The sequence below is a fragment of the Sphaerodactylus townsendi genome, linkage group LG01, assembly GCF_021028975.2.
Source record: "Sphaerodactylus townsendi isolate TG3544 linkage group LG01, MPM_Stown_v2.3, whole genome shotgun sequence".
Taxonomy (NCBI): domain Eukaryota; kingdom Metazoa; phylum Chordata; class Lepidosauria; order Squamata; family Sphaerodactylidae; genus Sphaerodactylus; species Sphaerodactylus townsendi.
This window is the reverse complement of record NC_059425.1, coordinates 107,332,946-107,350,617: the sequence shown is the minus strand read 5'-3', so window position 1 is coordinate 107,350,617 and position 17,672 is coordinate 107,332,946. Positions and strand designations below refer to the sequence as shown.

Here is a 17,672-nt window from a genome sequence, read left to right as displayed (position 1 = left end):
AACCCTCTTTGGGAGTGGTGGGGCTGTGCCATGCCTGGCCAGCACTCCCCCTCCCCTTTACATTGGGCTGAAATATTGGATAATTTTTAAAAGGCTGTTAAACAAATGGCTCAGCAACTCTATGTCTAAATGTTTGCACAATGATGACACGATTTGTGACATGTGGGAACAGTTGTTGGCCCTCCTAATAGGACCCAAATGATGGCTTGGAACAGTATATTCACAAGTACCAATGAAGTCTGTGTAATTAGAGAGAGGGTTGCCCCCAAGCATCTGTATATTTAGAAGAAATCTTGTGGCACAACTCTCAAGTAACACAGTAGAGCAGCTGGTGATGGCAAAATGCTGGATCTGCATCCTTAAGCATTTATTTGTAGATCTTAAGGTCCAACCTGGATTGCCCCAGGCCAGATGTTCATGGGAATTGTAGTCCATAAACATCTGGAGTGCCATGGGTTCACCACCACGGCCCCAGGCTAACCTGATCTCATCAGCTGCTAAGCCCTGGTTTGGAGACCGGCAAGGAAGTCCAGGGATGCTATGCAGAGGCAGGCAATGGCAAACCAGCTCTAAATGTCCCTTGCCTTCAAAACCCTATGAGGTCACTATAGGTCAGATGCAACTTGATGGCACTTTCCAGCATCAGATCTTATACACTCAGAAAGAAGATTCCCTTACTTTACAGTGCTTCTTGGGTACTACATCACCCTTCCAGGAGTATCTAAAGGAAAAGGCGGTATCTTTTCCCCTGCTTCACATCACCTTTGTGTCCAGATGTTCCAGTTTTCACAGAGAGAGAGCAACCCTGAAGAATTTATAGGACTGCACTATAAACTAGCAGTAGCTGAAATATTTTCTGCAGTTTAATGATGTATTGACTGTGATGTCGTTGTTCTGTAACTATAACAAAAGAAACTTACACTGCCATGACAAACAGCTTTGATCTCTGGATAGAGAACCAGAAAGGCTATGGAAATTTATCTAAAACAAGCTTGTAGCTAAATGGGCATACATCAAAGACACATGGCAGGAAGGAAGTTCTCCTGAGAAGTAAAGGAACAAAGATCGTTAGATTCTACCCTGGGCCATCCGAGAGGAAGCATCTCCCAGTCAGAGGTCCAGACAGAAAAGGTGATGAGAACATGCATGGCTGAGAAATCTCTGTAATAGGAATTTGTTTACTTTCTTTGTTTTCAATTTTACAATAAAATCTTTGAGAACTCAGCGGCTTGGAGTATTTTGGAGAAAAGAACCCATCCAGAAACACAGGAGTTGACGTCCCTGATCCTGGCTATTCATGACATGGTGGCAGCTTTTGTGGGTCCAATCAGTTAAGGCTTGGTTGGTTGGTTTGCTTTCAAGACATAATTGCTGGATTTAATGCAAGCAGTCTTGCAATCCCCGTGTCATGCCCCCCACAGAAGCCTTTATTATTGTCATCATTTTGTATCAGTTTCCCGGAGATAGCATGGGTTTAGTCCTCTGCATAGTCTCCAAAGAGAGGGAATTTTAGTTTGCCCCTGTCCCCTTAAGAAGTTTCCCAAGAGGCAGACTTTCTGTTATCTCCCAGCAATGCCCCTGTTTAACTCAGTTCAGTTCAGTAAAGGTGCCCAAGGAGTTAGGAGGCAGAAGTATTTTGCCAGGTCAAAGGTCAAAGCGAGCACAAAGTTGAGGTTTACAGAGAACAGTAGCCAGATAAAGACTCAAGGAACTTAAAGAAGTGGACTTTCCCGAAAGCAGTCAAAGAAAGAACAAAAGTCTACAGCTTCTACTGTCCAGTTAAGCAAGTACTTTATTTTAGACAGACCCAGGGAGGAGTAAGGGTCTCCATTCTTCTAAATATTAAACCTTTTATTTGAACTGTTAAACCTTGCTTGTGACTCTCCCACTCTGTTCTGGCTGGGCATAGGGCACCAGAGACAGTTTTGCTTGGGGAACAGAACACCCTGCAAGGGACTGTTGTCCTAGGACTTGTACTGAAATCCCCTTTGCCCAGAGGGGCAAGAAGGGAACTCACCATTATGTGGAATGTCTCCTCTAACTGAAGGGGATGCTGCAAAGACAGAGGGGGCTGTAGACAACTTTTCTTCATTTCAAACATGTTATACAGCGTAGAGAAGACACAGCAAAGAAGCTAAGTTGTGGGGGGAAGTGGAGAGAGAAAGGGAAATATGGAGCTGCAAAGAAGTTGGCACTCCACTATCAGTATTGGTGGATTAGCTAATCCAAGTAGATGTGTCTACTTCCTATTAAATCAGCTATTTATTGCAATCTGCTGAGGGCTCTGAATCATGGGTGTGTCTCAGGCTGAGTCCTTAGAATCCTTAGTTCAAGGCACTATGCAAAGTCCTTTATCCCCTCTGTAGTGTTGGGATCCAGCTGAAGCAACCTGACCCGGAGAAAGTGCAGCCAGGTGGCACAGGAGGCAAGTTCAAGCCAGTTGCACCAGTCTGGCTGGAAGGTCATCGACTAGGTCAGGAAAAGAAGTTCCCTTGGGTTGGCAGAACCAAGGAGCAAGACAGAAATTCAGACCCCTTCCACAGTATCCAGGTGGTAGGCAGATCCTAGGAGCAGATTTAAATGTGGTTGCAATTAGGAGTAGGGCAGAGGGTAGTAAGGACAGCAGGGGACCCAGAGAAGTCTGGTTGGAATCCAGTGACACATAGTCAGGTGAAGGAACCAGGTGATAGGTTGCAGGGAAGTGAAGTAACTCTCTTGCCTGGGAGCATTTGACAACACCTCCTTAACAGAATAAAACAGGTTTCTTGGAGACTTACTGGTGTGTGCATGATCTTCTAGTAGTGCCTTCTCCTTAGCCTGTTGAGAGCCCCCCCCCCCGACCTCCCCCCAACCAGGGCTGGGCTGGAATGTGATCTGGCAGCTTCACCCCAGCATAAAAATTCAGTGGAAATGTGTGTCTTGTTTTCCACTAGTCCCCTCCATATTTCTTTACTCCTACCTGTACTGCATCTCTTGTTGTATTGATATGTATAGTCAGAGATATTTTTTGTAAGGAAATGGTGAGAATAAGCTTTGACCATTACAAATGCATCAGTTTTAAAGTTGACATTTTCTTATTCTGAATGTGAATCTTTCTTTTATTTTTTAGCTGTGCTGAATGCTGCAGCTGCTATAGCAATAAGAGAAAGTGATCTGGGACAGAAAGAACTTGTACAATTAGTACTCCACCGGGCTTTTCATCCCTTCTATTGGGTTGGCCTGGTTTATTCAGACAAGCTGCTGATCTTCTGCTGCCCTCCCATATTTTAGTCTGTTTTTTCAGTCCTTTGCAAAGCTTCTCATTCTGGCCTGACCTGAATTCCAGTGAAGCTGAGAGGGTGTTCTCCATGGGAACAGCTGCAGAAAAACAAACTTTTGCAGGACAAAGCTAACATTTCCCACCATAATGAACCAACATTTCAGTGTTGCTCGCACCACTCTGTGTTTACAATGAGACAAAAATCATCATCTCTTTGGTTACATTGGGTCTAAATCCTGAACAACTTCATAGTGACAAAACTATTCCATAATTCACACAGGCCTGAGAAGATATTGCTTACTGCAAAAAAACGCAGCTTTAGGGCCAGTAGAGGCATCTGCTCTGAGTTTTGCTTTGTTTTTTAATGGTGGTGATCCAGTAGAATAGTAAGTTCCACTGAATACTGTTTGAAACTTCAACTAGGTCAAGATTTAGCAGCAACATCATTCTCTGGCCTACATTTCAGAGTACTTATTATTTGTCCAGCGCTTAAAGGAGTTTCATTGGCTAGAGATTTCTTTCCGGGTTCAGTTGAAAGTGCTGTTTATAACTTTTAAAAAGAATCTGGGACTAGGGTATTTGAAACCTGTATATGCTGGACTAAGTTTTTTTTTTCTGTGATAGCACCTTGTTTATGGAGTGCCATAACATCCCATAGGTATTCAGCTGAGTCTGCTCAATTTGTAGGGGGCTACTAAAGACTGTCTGATGAAGGATTTTTTAAGAAGCAAGTCTTTTGCTAGCATTTTTAAACCTTAACCTGGATGGTCCAGGCTTGCTCAGCAGATCTCAGAAGTTGAGCAGGGTCAGCCTTGGCTAGTACTTGCATGGGAGACTTAAGGTAGTTTGACCTCGCTATGCTGAAGGAGGCCATGGTAGACCACCTCTGATTGTCTTCTTGTCTTGAAAACCTTCTGGAATTACCATAAGTCAGCTGTGACCTTCCATTTTGATTTTCAAATTGTTCACATCAATATGCAAATGCTTTACCCATTAGAGCCACCATATTCAGGGGAATAACATTAGGAATACAGATTCTTGTGTTCCTATAGCCTTATTTTGATTTAGTTCTTGACACAGAAGGAACTGCAGCAAACATGAGCTGAGTTATCTGACCTATTATGGGTCAGTAGACTGATTCACCAGTGTCATCTTCCCATATGTGAACCAGGCCATTCACATTGGTCTACCCATCCCTGCCTTCTGAGTCATACTACTGCTTCATGCACAGAGCAACATTTGGGCACATACACTAACCTAGCTTCTGTGTTTAAGGAAAGGAAGTGTACATCATCCAAACTGATATCTCAGTAGCAAGATCTGTGGGTCTCATTCTGTCTCTCAAGTCCTTTCCCTTTCCAGCATGAATTCTCCCCTTCTAGCCTTCCCTACAGTTTGGAATTGTGTAATACATACACATGATTAATTTAGAATTCCTCCTTAATCTATCGACTTCAAATTTCTTCAAATTGACTTTGAATTCTTCTCCTTAATCCATTGACTTCAAATGTTAAGAGAAACTTTGGTTAATCTTGATCATAATTAATATTGGTGCTGTTATAGTCCCCCTCAGTTAAGGATAAGGTAGGGGAGAACTTGTGGCGGAGAGGAGAGAGTCTGAGGAAAGGGAGCATGCCATCTTCCTATCTGGTCTTATTGTTCTAACATTTAGCAGAAGTATATCATTACATAACATTTAATAGACCTATATTGTTACATAACAAGCTTGCTGGGGCTGGTTTCATCCAACGGTACCATAGAATCACAAGGCATCACAGTGCAGCTACCTTTTTTTGACAGAGGCTAACTGGCTTTATTGGCTTTTGCAGGATGCACTAGTGGGACATCAAGTGTTGCAGAGTGTGGGAAGACTGCTGATAGTCAGGAAAACTGATCCAGTGATTATTGGTCATGCTTCCTGTTTCATCAAAAATCTAAATTCTCCCAAGAGCATAATGGTGAGAGTCACATTTTTCTTTCAAGAGCACATGTTGTTCAGAACATTTCATGTCTTTGTACATCCAGTTAAGTGTTGGGCACAAAAGGCACAAACGACTTTCACTTGATTTTTGTCCAAGGAGGTCAGCGGTGGTTTATTCTGATGTATTTGGGGCAGGGGAGCGGGGGGACACTTGCTACTTTTTATCACTTTCATTTTGGCTCTCTTTATCAATATATTATTTTCTCCCTAGCTACCAAATGTGCCATAGTACGTAACCCAAAAAGGCACTACATTTCCACTGTAAGAAAATCCAGTGCATTGGCTGAGATCCATCCTTGCTCTCCCTCCTCCCCACATGTACAAGCAGAAAGCACTTCTACTTCATAGAACAGAAAGCAATTTTTATTTTGCTGATAGCCTCTCATGCTCTCATCCATATCTGCGCAACTGCTACTGACAGGGAACTGACATTTGAATTGGGGCTTAAAAGACCTTATGCATAAGCAGAGCAATTATTTGAATGACCGTTTCTTCATCTATAGACTCACCCACCACCATGTTAGGTTAGCTCTGTAACTTCTTTTTGTGGTGCCTTCTGTCTGTGAGATATTCCTGGTCTCTGTTGATCGATGGGCCTTTCTTCGTTGCCCTCAACTAGAGAACACCCTCCCAGAGCAGTATGAAGAGCACCCACCTTGTTAAAGCTTTGTAAGTCAGTTAAGCAAGACTATCTTATTTAGAAGACCTTTTGCCTGAATCATTGAATCTTCATCTGTTTCTGTTGGTGTTCCAATGAAAGTTTTAAGAGTTTAATAAACCTTTGCCAAGTTTTAGGGTTCTTGATGGGCATTGGCAATGGATGGTTTTATGAGCTGTGAGTTGGTTCTTGCTTATCAAACTGCAAGCTACTAGAATTGGGATCTTTTTAAAAAAAATCTCGGCATTTATAGTTTCAGTATGTCTATTGAACTCCCCCACCCCACCCCGGTCCACCCCAAAAGTCAATAGTTCTATTTTCTGTTCGAATACAATTAACTGGCAGGATACTGACACAAGAAAAAGTCACACACACACACACACACACACACACACACACACACAATACAGTATTGAGTACAATCATGAAACAGCATGCCCCTTGCCAGCTGAATCACATAAACTGGCAGGAGCATCACCTACCTGTTAGATTTCGTTTAGAGTCATGGATATACCCAGTAGTGTGTGTGAATGCAGTTTATAGAAACTTCTCCAGAGACATAAATGTAAAAGGTAAAACTTACATTTATTCAATCATCTTCAATTCACGGCTTTGTTCCAAGAAAAAGGTAAATGGAAAGAATCCTAGTCTAAAGAGATTACTTTCCCTACGACAAGTGGGCACAACTAACGCGCCATCACGTGTGTGGAGGTGAGAGGATGCTGCAGTGGCAAAGGCCCCACTGAGCAGGCTGCCATTGACCATGTGCTCGGTTCAAAGGCTAGAGCAGAAGTGAAGCTAGCATGGGGAAGAAAGGAAGTTAGTGGGCCGTCTCCTGGCCCAGACAAGGAGGGCAAACAAGAGAGGCAACATCACAGAGTGAGATACACAGCACCCCCCAGTGTCCAGGCATGCAGAAGTCGCTTATTCCAACACTACCTACACTCTGCAATGGTAATGGTATATCAAGTGTGTATCTATATCCCATTTGTAGACCATCATGAATTGGGTAATGCAGATGTGATTTACTTGTTAGTAAGGGAAACTGCATTCAGGTCTGTTTACTGGATAGAGGCATCCAATCAGAGAATGTTCATGCCCTGTCTGTATATTCAGCAAGGCATACATGCACAGAAGCTACAACCTTCATCTGAGGTCTGCTCAGAAGTAAATTCACATTTTATTCAGTGGGGCTTAATCTTAGGAAAGTATTCTTAGGATTGCAGCCTAATCCCAGGTATACATTTTCTTGCTGGATCACTGTGCATGTTTGTAGAATTATCTGTTCGTCACAACATCCTAACCATCTTCATGTGTCTGTTAACTTCAGGGGTATTTTTCCATTTAATATGTGAGAGTGTTCTTTTCCATCTTTGTGTACCTTGTAATTGCCAAAGCTGTTAAAATAATTAGATTTTTTATAAATACTCTACATCTAAAATGCTATGATCCTTCAGAAATCACAGAGAGCTTTGCTGTGCATGGATAAATAACTTCAAGAACGCTTCTCCGCACTCTTGCAGCTTGTTTCACCACACACTTGATAACATCTTGAGAAATGCTGGGCGTGGCAAGACATATCATTACAGATTTACTCTATATTTATTACTTTCCAGCACATCAAGACAGTGTGAACTGTCCTGGTGGGAGAAGCTCCTGGCACCATGCAGCATAATAGAATGTTTATTTGCATAGATGAAATCCCCACAGGTGCCTTTGCTGCTTTCCTAAATGGCTGAAGAGATACAGACCTGAAGACTCAGCTGCCCAGGGGGTTGGCCTCGGTAATGAAAAACAGGAAGCTAGAATAATTATTTAGATCAAACCAAGAAGAGAGGTCCAGAGTAAATGGTGTCGGCAGACACCATTCATTCCTTCAGCTAAGATCCTCTTGACATTTGTAACTCACTTTCCTGTAGTGTTGTTAATCCTCGCATAGGTTGATCCATCTGCTATCTTTCATTAAACAGAAAATTCACCTCAATCCCAGGTTTATTCCCACTGGAATCTCAGGCTGAGGAAAGGCCTTGGAGAGCTGTCATGAATTAAGCCATTTATGTATCTATGGTCTCCTTTGCATTGAGCATACATTCCCTTGGGGTTTGATTTTTGCTTACACACACATTTCCCCCTCTTCAGCAGTCACCTTACTTTCAGATCAGAAAATTCCTATAGTTTCTGAAAGTTCTTGAAGTGTTAACTTTTCCTCTCCCTTCGCAAGGAAGGTGAAGGAGATCAGCATGTGTTTAACTTTCTTTGGGTTTTCTTGTTCCTCCCTGCCTTCCCTCGCCCATACCACGGTAGTTCCTCCCAGTCATTGGGCCACCATTTCAGAAGGACAGGAATGGTTTTTTAAAATTTTCACGCAGAAGGTCTGTCTCTGGTGTGATAGACCAAGTGAAATTGATAAAGAAACTGTCATCTTCTAACAAGTTAATGCTAGACCAAAGATGGAAGGGGGGGGGGGGGAAGGCAGCAGGCAACCTTTTCAAATGGAGGTTGCACGGAACCAATGAGGAAGTGGGGCTGGGGTAGGCAAAATGGCAGATCAGCACAGCTAGGGACACTTTGCAGGGGGGAAATCCCTGTGTAAAACAAAAAACCACGGGAAAACCCAACTGTGAAGCATAGAGACGCAGGGTAAGTAGAGCATGCATAAATGGCCTTAGAATATATTAAATTGGACCACATGTTTATTCACTTAGGAAATGTATATGCTGCCTCTTCAGAAATCCTACTTCAGGTGACTTATAGAGTAAAACAAAATAAAAAACTAGGTTTAAATGATGCAACAAGAAACTGTTTAAAATCCACCCAGAGCACAAGCATCACAAAGCAGTTCTCAGGTTAGTATGTTATAAAAGCTTGGTTATAATAAGTATTTTGATCTGGTACCTAAAAGACATACAACAGGCCTCCTGCGCATTAACAGGTGAGCCCAGTCAAGTCTCCTGTGACCCATATGCATCAACTAATGAGAGGTGAGCTATTAGATGGCTGAGCACCACCCAAAGATTTCATGATAAAGAACACAGGCAATTGGGGGGATCGTAGTAGAAGAGGCAGTCCTTCAGAAATGATGGTCTGAGACCATTTAGGATTTTTAACATTAAAAACAGTTCCTTTCATTTGATCAGGAAGCCAACTGGCAACCAGTGCAGTTGCCTCAGTACTGGCTGTATGTGCATAACCAAAATGTACCAGTCAGAAGCCTAGTAGCTTCATTCTGCAATGTGAAGCTTCTGGAGCATCTTCAAGGGCAGCACTCATATTGCAAATTGCAGTAGTCCAATCAGCAGGTGACCATGGCATGAATCACTGTGGCTCAATCCTACCGAGACAGATAGGGAGTCAGAGGAACATGAAAGGAGCGATTTGTGTCTGTGGAATGTAGTCCTAGAACACCATTCTCCTTTTTTCTTTCTGTCCTTTGTGTTTACTTGGCTGTCTAGTGGGACTTTGGTAAAGGAATGAGACTGCTGGCCAAAAAAGCAAGATAAAACAAGTTAAAGTTTTCTTCCCTTTGTCTCTCTGCTGCCACATGGCTCATCCAGGTCTTATGCTGCAGGAGCAGTAGAGATCAGATAAACTTTTCTAGCACCAGTGCTGAATTAGTCATGACAACAGAGGATGATGCAGTAGTTGTAAACACTGCTGTAAATCAGTTCAACCAATCCAATATTAGGGTCTACTCAGACATTTGATAGTTTTCTAGGAGCTCCTGCATCTCCACTCCATCCTTCTCTCCTTTTCATAACCAAAATGTTGTGGCTCAGCTGACAGGCAGGAAAATCAACCTTTGTTATAACTGGTAGAGCTTAGTGGCATAGTTGAGTAGAAATTCTCCTTCCTTAGACAAGGCCCAATGGTAGAGTGTCTGCTTTGCAATGCAGAAGGTCTGAAATTTTCAGCATCTCCAGTTAAAAGGATCAGGGACTGGGTGATTTGGAATACTTCCAACTGTGATCCTGGAGAGCCACGGCCAGTCAGAATCAACTACACCAAGTGGGATTGACCACAGCTTTGATACAGTTTAAGGCCATTTTGTGACTCATATGCATCATGGTACTTTTTTGAAAAGACTAAGAGATGTGTAAGCCATTGCTTACATTTAATTATTGTTTATTCTGTGTAATCTTCAGGGAGTCATAGAAAGTTCATGTGTTGAAGGACTTCTTCAGGCTATCCACGGAGCTGAGTATCTCGATGAGGAATCTCTCCACTGTGTGACATCCTGTCTTGGCGAACTGGTAAAACATGGTAAGGGGCTATTGCAGAAGGTACAAGAAGACCATCTTAAGAATGGTTCTTGGGAATCAACCCCACTGAATAGACTAATACCAGAGTCTTAGGACACCTGCTTGGGATTGCTCTTCTTGTATTCAAGTGTGTAAATGTGCTGATGAATTTCAGTTGACTTTATGAAACGGTTTTACTAAGTTTGGGTCTTTGAGGGCTCAAAAGCAATGATGGACATTAGAATAGACATTTTCAATTCATATATTTCCACTCCCCCTGCCCGCCTGGGTTCCTTTGCTAGTATCATTACTCTGGGTTATGCCCTTTTATTTTCCCTTAAAACAGTTTTCACTCTGTCAGTGATGCAGACATTTGTGTTCCTTCGTCTCTCTGTCACCAGAAGGAGGTTCCCTGCGCATCCTGGAATTGACAGATGAACTGCTGTTAAGTTGCCTTCTGAGACTGGCAGGCCAAGTGGAACAAACGGAACCTTCCTTTCAAACTGCCATCATGATCAAGCACCTCATACAGCATGGTACAGAATGGATCCACTGAAGCTTTTTCAGTACTCCAGTACAATAGTTGTGACTTACCAGTAGCAAGAATCCCATGGAACTTACACAAACTTAGTAACATATGAAAGCCTGGAGCTTCAGCTTTTAATGACAAAGGCCCCATATGTATTGTGACCCCTTTTACTTTAGACCAGGCTTTAAATAGCCTTGTAGGTTCTGAAATTCTCTCCTGAAATAATTGATTTGGTATTTCAGTTTCATTGCCACAGCTATGGAAACAATACTAGCTTAGATCACATTGGGCAGGAGTTTGCATGGAGAAGTCAATCTTTGGCTACCAATCTTGATCCTTCTTGATCTGAGGTTGCAAATGCCTTAGCAGACCAGGTGCTCTGGAGCAGCAGCAGCAGAAGGCCATTGCTTTCACCTCCTGCACGTGAGCTCCCAAAGGCACCTGGTGGGCCACTGCGAGCAGCAGAGTGCTGGACTAGATGGACTTTGGTCTGATCCAGCAGGCTCTTTCTTATGTTCTTATGTCTAGTGATCACACTTTGCATCCTTGCCTGATCTGAAACCCACCAGTCTAAAGGGTCACTCTGTTCCTTTCTCTTACATTTGAGAATTAACTGTGTAATTCCAAAGCGAAGGGATTTTTAAAAAAAAAATTCAGCAAATATTGCAGAAGTGAGAGGGGTGGGAAATGTTTTGTATCAGGATAGGCTCTTCATGTAAATCTTGTCTGAAGATATCAACCCAGCATAGAGCTGCTCATCTGTTAGCGCATCACCAGTACAAAGTATGACATGATTCAGTTGAAAAGTCCATGCCATTCAAGATTTCTGTCACGCAAAATCTTAAAGGTTATATTTGAGATACAGAATCAGAACTACAGCACTTAGTGAAGGAAGTTCTTTAGGAATCTTATAATTAAGAATTTTCCGTTTACAGATAGAGAATTGGAGGCATAAAGGTTAACATTCAAGCCTGCATTGTGCCTCTCAATCAGTGGTACATATTCACCAGATCCTCCCTATTTTATCATCATCCTTTAATAAACTAGAAGGGGGAGGGGGACTACATATATGATACAGTAGCAACTTTTTAATTCAGCTGTATTTTGTAAGAATGTTTCCAGGCATATTCAGTTTGGTGATTCGTTTTCTCCTTGTGAATTGCATAGGGGAGGTGATGCATCTGCTGAAATCCCACATTAGCAAGATTCAGCAGTACCTCATGAAGTATCTTACCCACCAAGAGACTCGCTTTCAGCAGCTGGGTATATCCACACTTTGTCTATTACAGAAAGGTACGTCCTCAGTACTAGATACAATTCCATGGGTTTCTACTATAGGAAAGTACCTCATCTCATCAATGTTGAGTAGAAGCACTACAGCCATAACACAGCTTTATAAAGATCTGGCGGAAGGTTAATGGAAGCCCATTTCACAGAGATTCTAATCAGACATTTAGATAGACTTACTGACACAATGGCTACTAGAATTCTGAGAGCAATTACTTTCAGTTCTAAAAGAATTAAGAGAAAAAGCAGTAATCTTTCTAGAGTTAAACAAAAATCACAGGTGGAAGAAGTAACAGTTACTGAAATTTGTCCAGCAGCCAGGAAACAAGACTTTTTGACTTTTATTTCAGTGTAATCTGGAGTATATGATACACTTTCAAGTATGAATGTAAGGATCAGTGTGAGGGGTGATAGTTGCAGCATGTAGATTTGCATATGTCCCAATCCTGACTATACTTACTACATTTATAGTCCATGGCAGGTGTCTGCTGCGTGGCAAGGGCTGTCCGCTGCATCAAGATTTCTTGTACAGATGTATTTCCACGAGCCCCGCTTTTATTTTCCATTCTCTCCGCACCGAGCGACACCATTTTAAGCCCAACTTTAATTTTCTTCGCTGCCAGAGCGGGGGAGATTTGCCAGTGAGCACAGCTTTGCCCCGGACATCTTCCCTCTGCCCAGCACCAGCCCCTTGCACTCCCATGCACACCTCTCCTCTTCCCCCTTTTCAGATTTGTTGTTATTTCAGTTCTGTAGCTTATTATATTGATACATTGATGTATCAATATAAACAGAGAATCACTGCAAAATTGCTGTCTTTTATTGCATTTGAAAACCAGGATATATGTGTGTGTATGTGTGAGACAGAGAGATGGAGAGACAGAGGGAGAGAGAGAGAGATCAGTTCTAGGACTTGTTCTAGGGAGAGATATCAGTTCTAAGGCAGTTCTAACACTAATCTCGAAAATCCTTTCCCTGACTTCCATCTATGAAGTGTGGGGGCGGAGGGAGAGGCAGGCAGGGAAGTAAAAAAATCACCTTCATGCAAAGTTGCATGCCCCGCCCAACGCACTGGCTGTCCATGGGGCAGCCAGCCGTGCTGGGGGCCGGGGCGAGGGCGGGTTCATGTAACCCACCTTTCCCCCACTTTTATTGGTCTGTCTGGAAAGGGTGAAAGAGTTAACTGGATACAATCTGGCAGCTGCTGCACATTCAGAAGCCACCTGCAAGAAGATACCAGCCCACAGCACCTGTATTCTCATTTCTTTTTACAGATTCAGAGTTTTCATCAGCATTCAGCCAGAGCCAGCTGAAGGAACACCTTGATCAAATCTGCCAACAAACTGAAGAAATGCAAGAGCTTCTCAGAATGGCTGTAGGCAACATTTTTATGCGTGTACCATCAAGTCACAGTTGACTTATAGCAACCCCATAGTTTTCAAGGCAAGAGACATTTGGAGCTGGTTTGCCATTGCTTGCCCCTGACTGGTATTCCTTGGAGACCCTCCCTCCAAACACTAGGACTGAGTGTGTGTGGCTGGTCCAAGGCCACCCAGCAAGCTTCCATTGGATGAGTGTGGACTTAAACTTGGAGTTCCCAGGTCCTAGTCCAACAACTTAATCACTACACAACCCTGGCTTTTGTAGGCAATGTGGACCTATGAGAATGCAGGTCTTGAACTAACCCACAGGTCCTCTTCTGAGCCCTGAGGGTTTGGTGTGGGAACATAAGGTGGACATCACTTCTCTGCTGACTTTCCTTTCAGGGCCTACATGTCTCCCATTGCTCACAGAATCTCTCTTGGCAGTCAGCCAATCACAGGCCAACTGGGCAGGCCCTGAAGTCAGTTGGGCCAGGGGACCTCATAGTGAAACATTTCCCTCAGGTCTGCTGCCCTGCTTATAAGGAGGCCCTGCTACACCACCTCCTCACTCTGCTCTGGGTTTTCCCCTCCCTCCTTCATTCTCAGTTGTTTATGGCTTTGTTCTATTCAATTTGCTGTATCTGTGTGTGCCTCTTGTCACAACTTTGGCAGTTTGGGCCTTAGTCTGGATCCAGTGTTGGGGAGAACTGAGTTGGTGTGCTGATCATTCCTAGTCAGGGTTCCTGTTTAGGGACCTTGGGGGCAGAGGCTTGCAGTAAGTATGCCCAGTGCAATTGCTGTTAATCACCATGCCCCCAGGCTTCAGGGAGAACACATAGTGGCTTGTGCCCATGTGCATCCAGTCTCATCTGCCACTTCCAGAGCATTCCCCTCAGCGGGTGGGTTGAGGGATGGGGTTTTTCATTGGTCAGCAGTGGGTCTGTCGAATACCAATTTATCTGTCCAATTGTGGATCCAACAGCACATGCCAAGCCAAACCTCTTCAGCTGTTATTAATAAATGTTGCGATTCTTTTACACCCCAATAAGTATGTCATATCTGTGCTTTATCCTTCCCCCTACTCTTGCAGATCCGTTTACTGCTGAGGCCACAAATTGTTCTGCTCTGCATTCATATGATTTTTGAGAGAGGTAGAATGGATGTTTAAATGTCAGAGGCTTGAATTCCAATGATGAAGATCCTTTGTGGCCACCTCATAGCTTCATGTTGGACAGCTTGTTTGGGATATAAGAGTCTTACATGCTGTGTCTCTGAGAAGGCCCAGAGCCAGCCTGTGCATAATGCAATTCTTCCTCTGGGATGGACACAAAGGAGTGATTCACACAGGCATGTTTTAATGCTTGATTGCTTAACACTCAGTTTGCTGATGGCTGTGTGAATAGACTCCACTGGAAAACACTGAGGTGAAATGTTCTCTCTGTGAAGTTTGATCATTACTGCTTATGTGAACCAGCTGTAATGATAGTCCTCCCTCCCTCCCTCCCTCCCTCGCTTTTTTTGTACATGTGCAGGCTGCAGCTTTTCATCATCATGGCTGAGTCATTTCAAAACTGAAAATGCCCATACTGGCAGATTTGTCAGCCCAGGATCAGTTTTGACAGCATGCAGTTCATTGAAGTAGGCAAATAACAAATGCACAACACACTTTTCATACACTGTAATGGTCTTACAGCCATGAATGACTGCCAAAAGGGTTTGGAATCTGGCACCATTCTTGTCCACAGCATCTGAATAATCTGCTCCCAAAGAGCAAATAAATAGTAGATGCTTCCCAAGTGAAAATGTCATAAAAATTGTATTAAAATTGACAGTTCTAGAATGAAAAATGTGCTAGCTGGTAGTATTAAGGGCTGCCTGTTTGTTTACACATGAACACCAAGTTTTTCAGTCTTTCACTTTCACCATTAGGATTGTATTACATAACCATGAGTGTGATTTTTTTGGGCACTTGAGATCAGCTAGCTTGCCTTCTCCAAGCTTTAATAAAAAATGTTTCTCATCTTTCCAAAATATTACACCCTGGATGATTTTAAATAAAATTTATGCATTTAAGAAGACCAGGCAAAGCTCCTTGTTATCCATACTCACAGTATGGCCCCTGTCTCCCAATTGATGTTGTATAGATAATGCTTGGCAAAGAGCATCTGGCTAAACTCTATCTTAGTGGCCAAGCTTCCGGCATATTACCGATCGAGGCTCTCCCATCACCGGGCAAGAATTCTGCCGGATGCGGAGGCGGGAAGGCCCGGTCGCGATGCAGAGCGCGGACGGCCCTCTGGAGAGGCCGGTAGACAGCAGGCGGCTCCGGGCATGGAGTCGCCTCTTTCTCTGTTCGATGAGCCAGGACAGTTAATTTGCCGCCGTACTTCGGGTTCCTCCTCAGCTCCGCCCATCGCTGGCTCCTCCCGACCTCCAGGGGTCGGAGGGACAGCGGGAGAGGGACTTAGGAGGCCAGCAGGACGGGCGCACACGAGGTAAATGGGAAAGGGAAGGGGGAACAGCTGTTCCCGGCAGTGCTGTTCGCGACTCAGCTGGAAGACGCTTCTCAAACAACCTCCTTTAGCGGTTAGCTTAGCTTTTAGGCCGCCTTTACGCCGCTCTGGGAGGAGGGGAGAGCAGTCAGGTCGGCCCGCTAAGCTGCTCGTGTGCGAATCGGCAGCCTGGGGCGGCATTTTACCCGGCCTCCCCTATAATACCGCCGCTTTTGGGTCTATGGGGAAAGGGCCTTAGTTCTACAGACTACTCTTGGTGCTTCATTCACTAGTAGCTTTTCATGAACTCATGAGGAGCAATTTGCAACCTCTCTGCTGCAAGAGAGAGGGTCTACAATGCAATGTACAGGATTATGGGGACTTAATACTGCCATGGAGAGAAGCACATCTTACTGCTTCTAAAGGTGCCAGCCACAGATGTAGGTGAGGTATGATGAACAAAACCTACCAGACCACGACCATACATCCCAGAAAACCCACAACAGCCATTTTTAATGAGACGTTGCAGCAACAGCCAAGGGGTCCCACAAAATATTATCTGAGGCATATTAATGTATCACTGTTCATCCAGGTGCATAATGATATTCCTATCATCTTTTAAGTTTTCAGCTCATCCAAACCAAAGCATGACTGCAGAGAGTTGTACAGCCATTTGTATAGGTTGCACATAGATTGGGCATACATTCATTAGTAGGCCTTCAAAAAGTTTGCGTCCGTTTCTCAAAAGTGTTCTCATTAATACAACATTTAATAAAATGAATATATAGCTGCACTGTAACAGACTTTTTGTGAGGCAAGCGTTAGAAGAACTGGATTCAGGGTAGATATATCTTAAACAGGTTCCCTGGTGCTGGATATTTTCATCCTATTACAATATTACTTGTACCTGAGATAAATGTGTGGTAAAGAGAGAGACATACTTTTCCCTTCCCTACTTTGTTACCACTGCCTTTCATGAACAAATAATGGAAGTTATGGTCCATTTAGATTAAAGTTGCAGTCTTCTGGACTTACTTCAGCTACTACTGCTCTTGTATGAATAACGGTTCAATTAGATCATTTTCTAGGTGACAGTACATTGTGGCCACAGTCTAACAGGATGCAAATTCATTTTGTTCTCTCCGATATTTTAAAAAGTAAATTAGCTTTGGTAAACACTTTTCTTTGCAGAGGCTATTCACCTCCTTTGCAGGGGGGAAGGAATTATATTCTCCTGCCTTGCTGCAGTTGAACTTTTCTTCCATTCTGTTTATCCCGCAATACTTCAGGGAAGAGGAGGAGAATGAGGAATTTGGACTTGCCATAGCCCTAATTTTTGTGTCTTTTAAAATTCTGCTGTAATCCTTGTATATTAACTTTTAAAAAATAAATTTTTTACACCACCGTTACAGATGAATTATCATAATTTATTCATAGCTTCATGATCCTGCAAGATTAGAATTGTATGGGGAACAAGATTGTTAGAAAGCTGTTGGGCTGGGAAGAGGAAGAGAATAGCAATTAGTTGGCTCTGATTTAAAGAATTCTAGCAGTTATTTTTTACATTGATCAGAAAAAGTTATAGAAACAACATGAACCATTCATGTATGTTCAGATAGTCATAGGTAAAGGAAAGCAGATTGTGGGTCTTTAGGGTCTGATGTATCGGGCCTGCCTAGATGTACACCACAGAAAATAATGCTAAGTACCAATCCTTTCAAGTCAGGAGGATACACATTAACAAGTGGAGAACCACAAGACTCATGCGTGGGGAGGGAAGACTCCCATTCTCCGCTTCCTGAGCCACCCACTCACCACCAAGCAGTCCATTTACTGGCAGTACTGCTGCTTCCCCAATCTGTTG

The 17,672-nt window shown here is 43.2% G+C and overlaps 1 protein-coding gene across 2 annotated transcripts in view; it reads left to right on the top strand.

Annotated features, from left to right (window-relative positions):
- Window positions 1–15,480, top strand: part of LOC125438930 (vacuolar protein 8-like) — a 45,725-nt gene extending 30,245 nt beyond the window's left edge. For both annotated transcript variants that reach the window (XM_048507670.1, XM_048507660.1), the window contains 5 exons: window positions 5,089–5,217; window positions 10,041–10,158; window positions 10,538–10,672; window positions 11,833–11,958; window positions 13,227–15,480. In XM_048507670.1, coding sequence (XP_048363627.1) covers window positions 5,089–5,217; window positions 10,041–10,158; window positions 10,538–10,672; window positions 11,833–11,958; window positions 13,227–13,369 — 651 coding nt within the window. In that variant the 3' untranslated portion in view covers window positions 13,370–15,480. The remainder of the gene's footprint in view (window positions 1–5,088; window positions 5,218–10,040; window positions 10,159–10,537; window positions 10,673–11,832; window positions 11,959–13,226) is intronic.
- The last annotated feature ends 2,192 nt before the right edge of the window (window positions 15,481–17,672 follow it).